At 39.2% G+C, this 17,373-nt stretch overlaps 1 protein-coding gene across 11 annotated transcripts in view; it reads right to left on the bottom strand.

Moving 5' to 3' along the window:
- Nucleotides 1-17,373, bottom strand: part of CDIN1 (CDAN1 interacting nuclease 1) — a 275,506-nt gene that overhangs the window by 177,274 nt on the left and 80,859 nt on the right. For all 11 annotated transcript variants that reach the window (XM_045450102.1, XM_045450096.1, XM_045450103.1 and 8 more), the window contains 2 exons: nt 5,678-5,757; nt 5,274-5,323 (listed from right to left, as the gene is read on the bottom strand). In XM_045450102.1, coding sequence (XP_045306058.1) covers nt 5,274-5,323; nt 5,678-5,757 — 130 coding nt within the window. The remainder of the gene's footprint in view (nt 1-5,273; nt 5,324-5,677; nt 5,758-17,373) is intronic.

Consider the following 17,373-nt stretch of genomic DNA (forward strand, 5'->3'; position numbering starts at 1 on the left):
CACAGAAACAGATACAGGCACATATAAATTCTCTGAGGGATTACTATGAGGTCGGCACTGTGTTAAGTGCCATATGTATGTTGTTTCATGCTCAGTTATTATCATCCTTATTTTACAGATGAGGACACCAAGGCTTAGAAAAGAATCCGCACAAGTCCACACGGTTAATGTGTGGCACAGCGGAGGATCTGAATGAGATCTCTACGAAGTCTTTGTTTGTGGCCTCCATACAACTTCTTGAAAAGTATTAAAATTAACTATGTGAAAATAATGGATACTAGCCAACAGTTCTTAAATACCATAGACTAAGCCTTGGTGCTAAACACTGGGGGTATCATCGTTTTTGTGGGTGAAGTCCTCAACAACTATGGTTATTTTATTGTTATAGTGTCACAGACTCACTACATTCAGCTACTCATATATGCACACGCCATTTGTTTCCTTACCGTCTTAGTCGTTGACAACTCCATGCTGTTCAAACCAAAATGTAGGTGTCCTAGACTCCTACCTGTCTCTCACATTCCTCTCAGGTCGTCAGTAGCTCTTGTTGGTGCCAACTTACAACCAAGTATGATACTCGCCAAATTTTTACGACTTCCTCTGCTGCCATCCCAGCCTAGCATTTCTTTAAAAAAATTTTTAAATGTTTATTTATTCATTTTGAGAGAGCGAGCACGCATGTGTGAGTGGGGGAGGGGCAGAGAGAGAGGGAGAGAGAGAATCCCCAGCAGGTTCTGCACCACCAGCACAGAGCCTGACGTGGGGCTCGAACCCACAAGCCATGAGATCATGACCCAAACCAAAAATCAAGATTCGAATGTTTGACTGAGCCACCCAGGTGCCCCTCTTTTAAAACAAAAAAAATTAATTAAAAAAAAATTAATTCTAGTAGAGTTAACATACAGTGTTATATTAGTTTCTGGTGTACAATATAGTGACTGAACACTGCCATACGATACCCAGTGCTCATCACGACAAGTGCACTCCTTAATCCCCATCACCTAGTTCACTCATCCCCCCACTACCTCCCCTCTGGTAACCATCAGTTTGTTCTCAAAGTTAAGAGTCTGTTCCCCGGTTTCTCTCTCTCTCTCTTTCTCTGTTTTCTTTTTTTTCCTTGGCTCCTTTTCCTTTGTTTTGTTTCTTAAATGCTACGTATGAGTGAAGTCGTAAGGTATTTGTCTTTCTCTGGCTGGCTTATTTCACTTAGCATTATGCTCTCTAGATCCATCCATGTCCTTGCAAATGGCAAGATTTCATTCTTTTTATGGCTGACAATATTCTGTTTTGTGTGTGTGTGTGTGTGTATGCGTGCGACACACACAATGAATCTTCCCTATCCCTTCACCTGTTGACCGACACTTGGGCTGCTTCCTTATCTTGGCTATTGTAAACAATGCTGCTGTAAACATGGGGTGCAGGGATCCTTTGAATTAGTGTTTTTGTATTTTGGGGGTAAATACCCAGTAGTGCGATCGATGGACCATAGGGTAGTTCTATTTTTAATTTTTTGAGGCACCTCTATACTGTCTTCCACAGTGGCTGCACCAGTGTGTATTCCCACCAGCAGTGCACAAGGATTCCTTTTTCTCTATGTCCTCGCCAACACCTGTTATTTCTTGTCTTTTTGATACAGCCATTCTGGCAGGTGTGAGGTGGTAGCTCACTGTAGTTTTAATTTGCATTTCCACTTGGGGTATCATCTAATTTAACTTTCACCACCACCACATGAGTAGGTACTACTCTTAGTCCCATTTTTATAAATATGGAAAGCAAAGTTCAAGAAGGCTGAGGAACTTGCTGAAGGTCCCATGGCTGGTAAATAATTAAATCAGGAATGGGACTTAGGGGTACCTGGCTGGCTCGGTTGGTAGAACAAGCGACTCTTGACGTCAGGGTTGTGAGTTAGAGCCCCACGTTGGGTGTGGAGATTACTTAAAAGTAAAATCTTTAAAAAAAGGAATGGAAGTTGGAATTCTGCTATATTTTCCAAAAGGATGAGCTTGCACAAAGTCTGAAAAGGAGTGTAACCCTATTCTGGTACTTTGACTCTATCAAGTGCATTTGGCAGTAATAATCTAATTCTCCATTGGGTAAGTCAACATGGTCACACCGCTCCTCAGTTTACCCCATCATGCACTGCAAGAGTCCAATTTAAATGAAATAAAATTTATGCATTATTTGTTAAAAAAAAAAACAATTCCTAGAGAATCATCTGCCCTTTATCAACACATACAGGTTAATACCATTTAAATCATAATTCAAGAGATGAGGCCACTCATGTCCACCATCAAAATGAGCCCCAACTCATAACTGCATTTTTCCTTCTGTTGTCCCCTCTCCCCACTATGCACGTGGCTGTGCTTATTTAATTTCTAACTGGAAAAAAAAAATAAAGGAACAAATTTTCAAATCATAAACTTTCACACATTTGCAGAGTCCACTGAAGACATCTGCTGAAGATCTCTCACTGGTTTCTCATTATTAGGGGCATCCCGCATTTTAGAACTAAATTATTTACTTCTAATCCACATAAATGCGCTCTCACTTTTATTGTTGTAAATTATTCACATCTCAAATGTTGAATCATGAAACGGAGGTTACTGATGGTACAGAAATGAAACCCACAGCATTTTAAGCTTCCTGCATCAACCTCTTTCCTTGGTGCTCAGTTTAGGTCTTTGTGTAATAGCTGGGTCCTGGAGTCACACTTTGGAAAGGTGAACTGGCGGGTTTCTCACACCTTTTGTGCCCGTGAATACATCTGTGGCAGGAAAGGTGTGGATGGACATGGCTGTGCAGGAAAAAATGTAGAAGACACCAAAAGAAAAATAAGAAAGCACAATGACAATGTATGTACTCTTTGCTACCGTGCTTTTCGTGATGTCTTATTTGTAAATGACCAATTTACTTTATTCTACTTACACAAATGTCTACATGTAACATTTACATAATGGAGTAAAAAGATTTTGCACCTATTCTATTTACTAAATGTGTACTTTCTTTCTCACAAAATGATGTAATTTACCGACAGTAAGCAATGTAAACATTACTAAATTATCAGAACAACATACAAATAGCATTTTCGCTCACACGGAAAACTACTAATTTTTATTCAGTGTGAAGTAAAGTAATTCCTGTGGATCCATCTAGGAAACATCTATGCAAGCATATTTACATTATACGAAACTGCTACTACCTCGGTGCAAAAATAAAATCAGTTCTCTATAAATTTCCCAGCTTGTTTTATTTTGTGTGGTGAAAGCAATCACCGATTTGAAATTTTGCAAAGACATGCTTCTTGATTATGCTTTTCTTGATATAAACATATAAAAAACACAAAGTCTAGAAAACAAAGCTTTTAAAAACAGTAATTTTACTGGCAATAGGCATAATGGAACTGCAAAATTATAATCTAGTCAGTGAATGCAATTTATAGACATACATCATTATCTTTATCAATTGAAACCATGTACTACATTAAATTCTATTGGCAATAACACAGCCAAAAAAGGAAAAGTGAATGATGGCAAAAATGTAAAGAAAATACTCTGAACAGAATTTATAATGCTCTATAAGCAGAAAACACTTAGACTTTGTCTATAATAATACCTATTATTGATGTATGGCAGTGACCATGGGGCAAAACTTGTAAATAACCTCACAAGCCATTTTCTTAGCCAGCAATACAGCAATCTAGTTTCCCGTAAGCATCTCAACTATTACTGAAAAATAGCCTCCTGGCATTTACAAAGCAGTTGACTTCATACTTAGTCCATGCATATATAATTAGATAGTTATATTTAAAATCAATATGCAATCCTTCAAAAGACATTATGCTTTTAAAACCTTAACTTTAAATTGATTTTTAACTATTTTATGTGCTTTAAAATTAACATGTAATTCCGCCCCAGATACTCTGAGATGGTGTTAGTTGTTATACAAATGTGCTAAACTTTATCACTGTAGCAACATGAGGTTGGCACTCCTACAATTTCTAATGCTATCATTAATTTTATACTGAAAATAGAAGTATAGTTTCACTTTGGTCTAATAAAAAGGCAAGCTTATGACAGGGCTGTGATTTTATTAATTTAAACTACATTGGTGGTGGGGGGGACACACTTGAAGAATAAATATATAAAGGACTATAATTTAGGTGGTGAATATTTTTACAAGAGGGCTCTGTTAAAAGATTGTTTTTCAAAGGTTAACTTCATAAAGAAAATGAGTTTCTTTACAAAAATTTTACGGAGTCTAAGACTTTGTGAAACAAGACGGGATATTAACACACACACACACACACACATACACACACACACACACAGACACCCAGGACTTTCAACACAAAGCTTCCTGACTAGTCACACTGAGTCTCAAATAGTCATAGTGCTACCCATACTCACAAAACCTATACTAGGAAGGCCTTTTACAGTATTAAGAAATGTGAGACGCATGGACTCAGGTGGAATAGGATTTTCATTTAAAAAATTACTAGTTGTTTACTCTTTAAATAGCATTTTTCCACCAAGGGGTATCAAAATTCTCAGCATTGCCACAGTACTGCTAAAGGTAATGGTGGATAACGTCCTACTTGATGAAGTAGTGAATGTTTGCTCAAATCCCGTTTCAAGAAGAAAGTATTAACTCTTTAGTAATCTCATGTCTCTAATGAAGAGTGACTGGACACCTGTTTTTATAGCCTTAAATCAGTCCAGAGGGAAAAATTAGCTTGGTTTCTCTCAAACTGTTTATTAGGGATCCAAATGGCAGCTTGGGCTGGAATCAGCAGTTGAGCGACAAGAATCTACTGCCCTTTCAAAAGCGATGGCCTCCGTGGCATTTTAATCACTTCCTCCTTTAACTCCAGGCTCTACATTTATTCTAGGGGACTCAACTGAATTTGGCTCATTTTGTATGGAATTTCGTTCTCTCTTTTATCAATGTTCACTGGATTGGTGAGAGACATTCCCAGACAGTAGGCCACGTGCTTCATGATTCTGTCCCTTTAAACTCCCTGAAAACGAAGCAGTTCGAGATAACGTGTGAATGTACAACTGCTGAACTGACAGCCTCCCGTGGCCCATCTGATTTTCCTTAAGCTGTAGAAAAGGATGGTCTGCAGTGACCCTCCAGTTGATTGAATGTAAAGTAGAAGGGTATGAAATGTGTTTTGTGAAGCAGAACTTTATGTCAGGTTAAAGCTAGACACATCTCCTCCACTGAGTCTGAGCTCGTCAATTGTGCACCTAAAATTTTATGGGAAAGGATACTGTTTGATGCAGTCTACCAGTGGTCCATAACAGCAGTCGTTCACAATGCACTGTGGATAAAACACAGAAGGGGGTCTGGGGTGACTATGAAAAGGGTTACCGTTAACTAGTATCCTAAAAGCAGTCATTATTTTCCTTAAAAAAATAAAAAAAAAAAAAAACCCCAGCTATCAAAAGGCTGTTAAGATTTAATCACAGAAAACAAAAATCGCATGCTTTTTATTCACTATAAAAGCAAGCTATTAAAAAGTGAAATGCTCTTCTCGCAAATATTGCATTGCCATTTATGGTGCACCCTGACCTCAGTGATAGTTTATGATGACAGTAATTAAATGAGGTTTAAAATCCTTTACTCCGCTAGGCAGATAGCACTGCCACTGAAAATAGACAGCTGTGATTAATACCTGATAGACCTGATTTGCTAGAACTCCATCTGGAATCTGAGAAGGGTCCCGTAGCATACTATTTATAACAGACTTGGAGGCTGTAGGAGAAAAGAGATGAACTGTTAACAGTCAACATACTTCTAATGCAGCATGAGGACTGACATGTACCTATATACACACAAACTATGCAAATGAAAACATTACTGATACTAATAATTTTTTCCTTTTTTTTTTAATCAAAGGGAAGCTTTTAATTAGACCATTTTGCCAAGTTTATAAGCCACACTGCCAGATTTGAAGATGACCTAATTTTTCCAAGGTAAATTAACAAGTACAGACCTAAAGCATATGTCTCCTTGCAGATCAATTAGCTCTGGAAAAGCCCGCTTGGGGAAAAAACACAACATGAACAATCAGAGAAGAAATATTTACCTTTTGCAGGTTAAGTATTTTCTAACTAAGCAGATGTACATGGAGAACTTAGTGAAGGCAGGTCGGATTTCAATGATGTCAATAAAAACAACTTTTAGCCATGAAAGCATCTCTGAATTCTAAACCTTTCTAAAATAATTCTCATCAATTGCCACAAAATATTATGTCCGGGTCCCAGATGAGAAAAGTAGGTAAAACTGATTAACAACAGAAGGAAACTTAAGGAAGAAAAAAAAAAAAAAAGAAAAAGAAAAAAAATATATATATATGAATTTTTATCCCAGAATATGCCTCCTCATATCCAAGTGTAAATTAAATTGACCTTACCCCAGGATCTACTACAGAAGAAAGGCTAGGGGAGGCATCTAACGAAGAATGCTCTATCAGATCATACCCTTAGCAAATGGAGGCAAGAGATTCTGGCCCTGCTGTTTTCTGTAGGCATGTGGAAGCCAAGATAACCAGAACTCCTCTTCCTCTGCAAGGGAAGAAGGCAAGCCTCTAAATTAAAACTAAGTCAAGTGCTGCCTAGGAATCAATCCTTCCAAGTCCTCCAATGGGATGATTCCCAAACATCCAGCAAAACGGCTTAGGGTCTATCCACACAAACACAAACTAAAATGCATATTGGATAATTCTCTAGTTAATAGAATGAACGCAGACCACAGATCAACATCAATCACACGGAGATGATTTTAGTTTTTTTTTTTTTTTTTAGATTACTATGTTCTTTATCAAGTTCAACACCATAAGAACACTGACAGATATGATAAATGTTAGTAAATACTGTGTAAAGAAATAAGGAAATTACATCTTTTTCACTTAAGCACAGCACTGAGCCCACAAAGAAAAAAATGCAATACACTTTTTAAAAATTATTTCCTATTGTTTAATTATTTCCTATTCTGCACGCTTATAACAACGTTAACATACTTAGCCATTTGTAAACATGTGTTTGTAACCGCAAGTGTAGAAGCCATATCTGGAATCCTAAAAAGAGCATCATCACCAGAGTAATACTAGCCAGCCCTATCTCTACAACTAGCTCTTCAGCCTGGGCAAAGTTGTGGAACACGGAACCTCTCAGGCTCACTGTCTTCTGTAGAAAATGACAATATTATCTAAGCGGACCACCTTCAACCGTTCTTGTGTGTCTCTGGAGAAAAAAAGCAACAATGGCTGTCTTGTTGATGTTGTCAAGTTTAAGTGATAGCAAGAACCGAATCAGGGGCACCTGGGTGGCTCAGTCGGTTAAGCATTGGACTTCGGCTCAGGTCATGTTCTCACAGTTCGTGGTTCGAGCCCCGTGTCGGGCTCTGTGCTCATAGCTCAGAGCCTGGAGCCTGCTCTGGATTCTGTGTCTCCCTCTCTCTGCAACTCCCCTTCTCATACTCTGTCTCTCTCTCTTTCAAATATAAATAAACGCTAAAAAAAAAATTAAAAAAAAAAAAAGAACCAAATCAAAGTTAGGCATTTGCTTCACATAAGCTTAAGTTAGACTTTATTATCTCTGTAAAAAATGACCATGGCTATGTGGTACAAATACTGGGAAAATGAAACAGCCAATCTTGTCATTGTAAAAGAATAGATTATTGCAAAAACAGTGTTAAATAGATAGTAATGCACCTGCTAACTTCACTCGATTTTCCCAACTTAATTCTAAGGCCTGGCCAGCTGGAGGGGACCAAAGCAGTTGCTCATGCATTTGGTGACCTTCTCTGAGGGTTCTCTCTCTGGTTGGCCCCTCAGTTACCAGACAGTAATGACAGACACATTCTTTTAAGGTACCCATGATGCCATACCATGTCTCCAAGAAACAACAGCACCTTCCCCACATGTACTTGGTTATAACTAAGATGTTCTACTGTTCTTACACCATATAAGGAAACGATTATCAATCTATAAATGGCCAGATAACATGATCAAAAGTTCTATCCTTTGGAAAATTACTGACCGCATATCAAACTGTATGATAACTCAAGGCAAACCATAGATCAAAGGCTCTTTTTTAAACAGAGGAGAGAAGGGGTGCCTGGGTGGCTCAGTCAGTTGTGCATCCAACTTCATTCAGCTCAGGTCATGATCTCACAGTTCATGAGTTTGAGCCCCATGTCAGGCTCTGTGCTGACAGCTCAGAGCTGACAGCTGCCTCGGATTCTGTGTCTCCCTCTCTCTCTGCCCCTCCCCCACTCTCACTCTCTGTCTCTCTCTCAAAAATAAATAAATGTTAAAATTTTTTTTTCGTAAACAGAGGAGGGAAAATACTCTAGGACATAAGAAGATGAAGTCACTTATTTTGTGAGAGAAGAAAAGTAAATATTATAGAAAAAAGAAACTAATGACCTCGTAATTTTCTTCACAATATAAATTTTTGAATAGTGTTTATCAGAACTAAGAATCATAGCCAATAAGTTTTTATTTTATTTTATTTTATTTTTTTAATTTTTTTTAACATTTATTTATTTTTGATACAGAGAGAGACAGAGCATGAACCGGGCAGGGTCAGAGAGAGAGGGAGACACAGAATCGGAAACAGGCTCCAGGCTCTGAGCCATCAGCACAGAGCCCGACGCGGGGCTCGAACTCACGGACCGCGAGATCGTGACCTGAGCCGAAGTCGGGCACTTAACCAACTAAGCCACCCAGGCGCCCCAAGGTTTTTTTTTTAAATAGCCTGAATATATTGAATAGAACACTATTCAAATCAGAGAAAGCTTGCGAGAACAAGTCAATCATTTTAAACTGAATACTAAAAACTATGTATTGAATCCACATTCATTTTAAACTCAGTAAAATGTCTTTTCCTTTTCCTATTTTTTAGAGCAAGACAGAAAGTGATAATAAATAGGGAGTCAAGGCCTTGGCCACAGACCCAGGATATGCTTGGCCCCCATTTGCAGATTTTAGCACTTAAGCTTCATAAAACTATACCTGTGTCTCAGATCCAAGCCAGAGAGTGCAAACTTACTTTTACACACATACGGTGAAGCTAAGAACCGCCAGAGGGATGAGCAGTATCAAACAGGTAAGGAAAGGCAGTTGGACAATCCTGGGATGGCTAAGAATAAGAAGGGCTCAAGGAAGCCAGGGCCTTTCATACAAGCTGTCCCTGGGCCAGCTACTACCTAAGCCCACGTTGCATCCATCTTTTTTGACCATATGTAGACAGGAGGCTTAGGTCCTCCATAACCTTTCCTAGATGCATTCATTTGTTGATTTTACAGTTCACCCCTGTCACTGCTTCAATCGATTGCTAGAATTTCAACTTTCTACCAACCACGTATAAGGCAGGAATGCATGAGTCACTTGGGGCTACATGCACAAGGATAGGAGAGAACTGGTACCTGTTAAAGCATGCTACAGAAGACAGGCAATAGGCAACGTCTGGACTAAGGCATAATGCTGAAGATTATGATCTGCTTTCTGTGTAATATTTCTTTTTTTTTTTTTTTTTTTTAAGTTTGTTTAACCTGAGAGAGACTGAGACAGCACGTGTAGTGGAGGGGCAGAGAAGAGAGGGAGAGAGATAATCCCAAGCAGGCTCTTTGCTGCCAGTGCAGAGCCCAATGCAGGACTCGAACCCACAGAACTGGGAGATTATGACCCAAACTGAAACCAAGGGTCAGAGGCTTAACTGACTGGGCCACCCAGGCACTCCTGCTTTCTGTGAAATATTTCAAGAGCCAAAAACAACAAACATCCGTGCACCCACCACTCTGACTTAATGTCTGGATCTTCAATTAGATTTACCTTAGATAGTCTAATATTAATTTGTGTAAACTTTTTTATTTATCAGTCTTGCTAGAGGTCAGTTCATTTTCTAGTATTTTTAAGAAACTAAATTTTGGTTTCATTGATTCTCTCTACTGCTTCATTCCTTCCAATTTCATTTAATTCATCCTTTTGTCCTCATTATTTCTGGCTTTCCACTTTGAGTTCATTGTATTATTCTTTTACAGACTTACTATCTTTGTTATATAAAATTTTAATCTTTTATTTTAACATATACTTTTTAAGGCTATAATTGTCCCTCTAGATTCTGCTTTAGCTACATGTTCCAAGTGTTCTTCTTATTTATTTATAAATATTTTATAGCTTCCATTATGATTTTATCTTTGATCTATAAACTATTTAAAAATTTATTCCAAATTTCTAATTTGACCATATTGGTCAAAGTATGTGATGCTTATATTCATTTGGGAGTATCTGTTTGACTTCCTTTGGTGTTTTCATTTGCAATCAATTTTTATAAATATTTTACAGATCTTAAAAAATAATAAAGTTCCTAATTTTCAGATACAGGGTTCAGTTTTGTCTAGTAGGCCAAGATTTTTCATTGTATTATTTAAATGTTCTGTATTCTTATTTTTTCATTAATTTTATTTTATTATTTTTTATTATTTTTTTTTTTTAATTTTTTTTTTCAACGTTTATTTATTTTTGGGACAGAGAGAGACAGAGCATGAACGGGGGAGGGGCAGAGAGAGGGAGACACAGAATCGGAAACAGGCTCCAGGCTCTGAGCCATCAGCCCAGAGCCCGACGCGGGGCTCGAACTCACGGACCGCGAGATCGTGACCTGGCTGAAGTCGGACGCTTAACCGACTGCGCCACCCAGGCGCCCCATTAAACAGACCCATATCTAATCTAATCATAGCTCTTTTGTAATTCTGAGTACAGTTGACCCTTAATCATATGGGGGTTAGGGGCACCAACCCCCTGTGTGGTTAGCAGTCCCACATATAACTTCTGACTGCCCAAAACTTAACTACTAATAGCCTACTGTTGATAGGAAGCTTAACTGATAACATAGTCGATTAGCACATTTTGTATGTTATATGTATTACATACTATATTCTTACAATAAAGCTAGAGAAAAGAAAATGTTAATAAGATCATAAGGAAGTGAAAGCATATTTACAGTACTACACTGTATTTATTTTAAAAAATCAGCATATAAATGGACCCATGCTATTCAAACTCATGTTGCTCAATGGTCAGCTATATAAGGAATTTAGAATGCACTCACTCCAATCAGGAAGCCCCGCTTCCCCATAAGCCTGCATGTTATTGTGTCTATTGTTTTTATCTAACTACCTTGTTGGTAAACATTAAATTCTTACTTTTTGTGATGGCTAATTTTATGCCAACTTGGCTGGGCCACAGAGACAGTGCCTAGATGTTTGACCAAACGTTATTCTGGATGTGTCTGTGATAGTGTTTCTGGATGAGATTCACAATTCACATTTGAATTGGAGTAAAGCACATTGCCCTCACCAAGATGGATGGGTTTCATCCAATCAGTTGAAGGCCTGACCAGAATATAGAAGATAAGTTTTTTCTGACTGATTGCCTTCAATCCGGGACATCAGTATTTTCCTCTGGACTCAAACTAAAATACTGGCTGCTCCTGGATCTCAAACCTGTAGGCCTTTGGACTGGAACTAAACCATTGGCTCTACTGGGTCTCCAGCTTACCTACTGTAGCACTTGGGACTTTTCAGCCTCTATTATCACAACAGCCTATTCTTTATAATAAATCTCTCTCTCTCCATATATATATATATATATATATATATATATATGTATATGTATGTATATATATATATATATATATATATATACACACATACATACATACATATACCACACATAACTGGTTCTGTTCTTGAGTACTCCAATGGTCTCTATTTTTTTACATGTTTGATACTTACTTAGATTTATGAACATTTGCCCATTTCCTCTTTCAGTATTGCTTTCTGAATTCAGCTCTCTATTTTATATTCAATAGCTTTGCTAATAAAGCACCTATGTATTCATTCTTTCAGATGGGACCAATGAATAGTAAAATCTCTTAGTCTTGTTTTGCCTGAAAATAACTTATTTCTCACTTTTGAATGATAATATAGCTGGGTATAGAATTATAAACTAAGAGTCATTTTATTTCAACCCTTTGAAGATATGAGTTCACTGTCTCTTGACATTTGTTATTGATAAGAACTCTCCTGTCAGTTTAATAATAATCCCCATAGAATTAACTTGTCTTTTATCTCTGGCTCCTTTAAAATTTTTCTTTGATATTCAACAGTTTCATCACTGTGTGCCTGGAAATGGCTCTTTTAATTTAAGTTTGCTTGGAATTAGCTGTTTGATGAACTTATGCATATATGCCCTTAACCAGTTTGAAAATTTTGAGCCATTATAACCTGGGCTTCTATTCTCTCCTTCTGGAACTCTTATATTAGACATCTATCAGAAGGCCTTATTACTGTCTCCTATGTTTCCTACTCCTATAAAGTGTTACTTCCTTTCTATTCATCTCTTTAGTTATATACTAAAGGTGCTTTCCTTAGAGCCATCCTAAAATTCACTAACTTTTATTCTAATTCTTCTAATTTTCTTCTAATCTTTTTTCTAATCTAACACTTCACTCATCTAATGGGGTTTTCACTTCACAATGATATCATTTCCAAATTTTACTGTTGTTTTTTTCCAAATCTATCTGCTCTTTTTTCACACTAATTTCTATTCTTTCCATTATCCAGTTAGTTTTTAATTTATTTGATCAGCTTATATAATTTTTTTGGTTTTAAAATGTCATCTTATAGATTTTCTTATCTCCAGTTCATGGTATGCAATTTCTCTATCTGCCTCCCTACCTATCTTCTATGTAACGTAACGTTACATAACATAACATAACATAACATAACATAACATAACATAACATAACATAACATTAGTAGTGTTCTCCTCACTTGGTTTGTAAATTGTTAGTATGAACTTAATTTCAGCAAGAATTGTTTGACCTGCACTGTGGAAATAACCATGACAGAGTAGTTTCATGTTTACTTTTGCAGAGACCAGTTTTATTACTGATTTCTGAACTTGGGCTTCCTGTAGTATAAACAAGAGCCCAGGTTTAAACCCAAACCCACAAATGGTGCTGACCTATTTCTAGTTTCTCTCTACAAATGCCCCACAACTCAAGACCATATATAGGAGGCAAGCTTCCTCATCATTTTCTCCAGGCAAGTGGAATTTCCCCAGTCCTTTCCCCATGGTTTGGGCTGTCTGTGGAGGCTCGCTTCCAGCTCACGGTTGTGCATCTTTCCCTCTGGGGAATTCAAATCTCAGCCTCAACCCCTCCTGTCCTTTTCTAAAGCTAACAACTCTACAAAGTGGCCCTACAAAGTGAGAGCCCCAGTTTATCAATCTGAATATACATTCTCTCTCCATTCCTTACAACTAGAGATTGAATTCCTTTTGTTTGAACTTGGTTTTGTGTTTTAAAAGATTTTTGTTTGTTTCTTTCTCCAATCATTTCTTATGTCTTTGTCATGGAAATATGGCCCATCAACAAAAAGCTCCTTCTGCTATGTTGCTGAAATTGTTAGAAACTTCTTAGTAAATTCCAGGGAAAGCCTGTTTCCTTGTTAATTTCTGTGGAGTTAAAAGTTATTTAAATATATAGAAAGAAGATCCTCTTGACAAATTGGAGCCACAAACAACAGAGAGAAGGGCAGGTGGCCAATAAGTGGGTAGGTTGTAAAGCGGAGCCACCTGTGTCACCTCCAAAGTCAGCTCTGCCGTGGAGGGTCTGGCTGGGCCAGAGAACAGGAGGAGGGTCACTGGTGGCTAGAAAATGAATTGTTACCCTGACTCCTCCAAAGGCTGCTGCCATGTCACAGGCCAAAGTACCATGATAATCGTCAAGCTTCACAACTCGTTTCTGCGGTTTGAGAATCGGTTCCATCAAACTCTCAAGTATAAACCCATCTTTTTGGAGGGGGAGGCTTTAAACAATAAGCTCTTAACATGCTCATGATTTGGCACTTTAAGCTGGCTTAATGGAGATAGCTTCTCTTAGCGTGACATGGCTTGGAGTGGATTATCCGGGTGCTGGAGGGTTCCCTTGGATCACGACTCACTCACACGTTTGGCAAATCTGTGCTCGCTTCCACCTCAGCCGGAGCTACGAGTGAGGCGCCTTGCTTCCTCTCCATGTGGGCCTCTCTAAGGTCTGCCTGAACTTCCTCTTGACAAGAGTTCCAAGAGCAAGCACCCCAGGGAAGCAGGCAGCAGCTTACAGTTCCTTGTGACCTAGCCTCAGATGTCACACAAGACCAGGTTTCTTTACATCTTCCTCAAAAAAGGAAAAAAACGTGCCTTCTAAAAGCAAGATGAACTTGGAAAACTGTGCAGTCTGACACTTTCAAATGGAGAGGCAGCATGGAACAGGGGTTACTAGCTGAGCCTACAATCAGGCAGACTGGCCTGGTTCTTCCACCCACTAGCTCCATCATCTCAGCAAGTTAATTAATGTCGGTGACCCTCAGTTCCCTCGTCTGTAAAAGAGTACAACACCGGTGCTTACTTTGCTGGGCTGTTGTAAAGATGAAATAAAATAACACACGAAGAGCATTTAACATGCTCCTTCAGACTTGGGCAGCTGAAGCTGTCATCCTATTGCTTTGGCTGAGTTAGATCATGGCGCGGCATGCATTCTGCCTCTCAACACTGCATTATCAACACATACGTCACTCATTACCTTCTATTGTCAAGAAGGTAAAAGAAGAAAGACTTCATGAGATATGTATAGAGTCGGGGGGCTGTTCTTACCAAGTATATGATTGCCGCAGCCTTGGAGAGATAGCCAGAAGTGACTCTGTCCAACAGGCAAAATTGGACAATGCCAGATTGTCCCTTCTTACACGCCACCCCTGCCACGCCCCTCTGTGGCAGTCAGGGCACAATGCGGAATCCCATCTGTCCTTGTGAAAGAACTGGGAGAAGTCCTTCACACATTTGTGTGTATTAGCTCACCGTGCTCTCACTCCATGGAGGGGGGTGGGGGACAGCGGCTGTATTTTAAATCTTGTCTATCACCACATAAGGAGGTTTTTTCCCCTTCAAGCACCAGCAATCAAGCACGTAGAGACTTTCCCCCAAGTCACTGACATCACACCCATCTTTATAACTCTTCCTTTCCTTGGTGTAAGCTCAAATAAGCGGTGAGCTACTGCTGAAAGGAACTGGGGCAAATAAGCAGCTACAACCCCTATGCTCTGAAGGTCCCCTGAAATCCTGCCCGCTGCAAAGAGTGCCTTTTGACTAGGTTACACCTGAGGTAAAACCAAGACCAGACCATATCTCGTTGGGGCCTCTGATCTAAGGTCACAAATAGGTTGAAGCACAACAGGTGAGCCAGCATGGGGCTGTGTACTGGCTGGCAGCCAGCAGGAGGAGAAAAAGGATGAAGTAAGAGATGGATGCTACTGTGACAAAGACGAGACGCGCCATGTGCAAGGAAACTGACGTGCAGACAGACAGTGCTGTGAGGACCTAGTTCTCCCTCCAACAAGAAAATACAATCGTTGCAGTTGAACGGTTTGCGGGGAAATGCAGCTGCTCCCAGAGTGCACCAAGAGTTTGCCTTTTCACGCGGCTCCTGCAGAGGCTGGGCTCCACAACAGCTAAGCCTAAACTACCAGCTACAATCTAATCTCTTTAAAGGCTGGCTCAAGGCCTTTGGCCATCCGGGTTTAAAGGTCCCAGGTTACATGTCCATGGGAGCTGGCCTGCCAATGTCTTTTCTGGACATTTTGAATATTGCCTGTGGCCTGCGGGAGCTTCCTTACTCTTGCAGTTGGAACTATTTCCCCTGGACAATTCCAGGCAGCCCACTAGCTCTCTCGCCGCACAAAAGTGATCTCTAAAGCAGTCTAATCCCATTTGACAATCTACATAAGCACTACCTTTTAACATGAGGGAATCTTATAGGGGCAAATTAAATTTTGCTAACTAGCACATAATCATGTAAGAAATAACTTCAACTACAGTCATCAAATAAAAAAGGTATCATGGGGACGCCCGGGTGGCTCAGTCAGTAAAGAGTCCGACTCTTGATTTCGGCTTGGGTCATGACCTCACAGTTTGAGAGACAGATCCCCACCTCGGGCTCTGCGCTGACAGCATGAAGCCTGCTTGGAATTCTCTCTCTCTCTCTCTCTCTCTCTCTCTCTCTCTCTCTGCCCCTCTCTTGCTCGTGTGCATGCTCTCTCTCTCTCAGAAAATAAATGAACATTAAAAAATAACATAAAAAACAAAATGTTTCAAAAGTTATTATGTAAAGGCCAAGAGGAAGATGTCTCTAAAACATGAGTCTACACACTGATCAGATTCTTGTTTCAGGCCACTACACACCATCAATTCTTATGCCATAAACATACACTCAACAAGTATTTATTAAGCATCTGGAATACACTTAATTCCACCCCTCCTACTCAGCCACCTCCAATTCTACTCTCCAAATCTGGAATGTTCTTCCTTATCTTTCCCTCAGCCAGTTCAATTCTCACCTCTTCCAGCAAAATTCCCCCTTGTTTCCAATCTACTTGCTCTCCCCTACCTCATATAGGGGAGTGAATTCATACCGTCTCCCAGTCATTTGGCATTTGATTACACATTACTTTGTCATCTGTTGACAGAAGATTGATCAAGATGCCAAGACTTGAAAAAAAAAAAAATCTGGGACACCTGGGTGGCTCAGTAGGTTGAGCGTCAGACAGCTCAGGTCATAATTTCACGGTTCATTAGTTCAAGCCCCAGATCAGGTTCGATGCTGTCAGTGTAGAGCCCACTTAGGATCCTCTGTCTCGCTGTCTCTCTCTGTCCCTTCCCTGCTCACGCTCTCTCACTCAAAAATAAATAAAACATTAAAAATTTAAAAAATCTTAAGGAAAAAGGCATGTTCAGCACGATATAGAAAAAAAGATGTTGCATTTTCTTAAGGTTATCTGTAAGTATCTGAGGGCTTTTTCATGGAGGATTAAGTTCAACCTCTGGTCACCCCAAGAAGATAAGAGATAATTTTTACAAGTTTATTACTGGTTCTGAAGGTAGAAGGTTTCAGATTTCAAGCTTGGCTTTCAGTGGTCCTACGTTGGTCTGGTCTACATAAATCCTGCTTAACCTTTTCTTTCATTATAGCCCACCGAAGGAGATTTTTTAGACATTTTTTCCTTAATTTTCCCCCTTGAAATTTTAATGCCACAGGTATATGGCATATCTGTTAAAGTGATATCACTCCATTTGAGAACGCATGGCTCATGTGGAGGACTAAGGAACAGTTTATGTGAGGTTGCTCAGCAAGCTGCTTACCAGCAGAAATATTTCTGTTATCATCCCAAAGTTGTTCTACACGAAAGAGTTCCTCCACAAACTGCTGAATGAGTTACTAATGAACTACTCAAAATTCAAGTCCTGCCTATATTCCCTACTGT

Source organism: Leopardus geoffroyi, chromosome B3 (assembly GCF_018350155.1).
Source record: "Leopardus geoffroyi isolate Oge1 chromosome B3, O.geoffroyi_Oge1_pat1.0, whole genome shotgun sequence".
In the NCBI taxonomy this organism is placed as follows: domain Eukaryota; kingdom Metazoa; phylum Chordata; class Mammalia; order Carnivora; family Felidae; genus Leopardus; species Leopardus geoffroyi.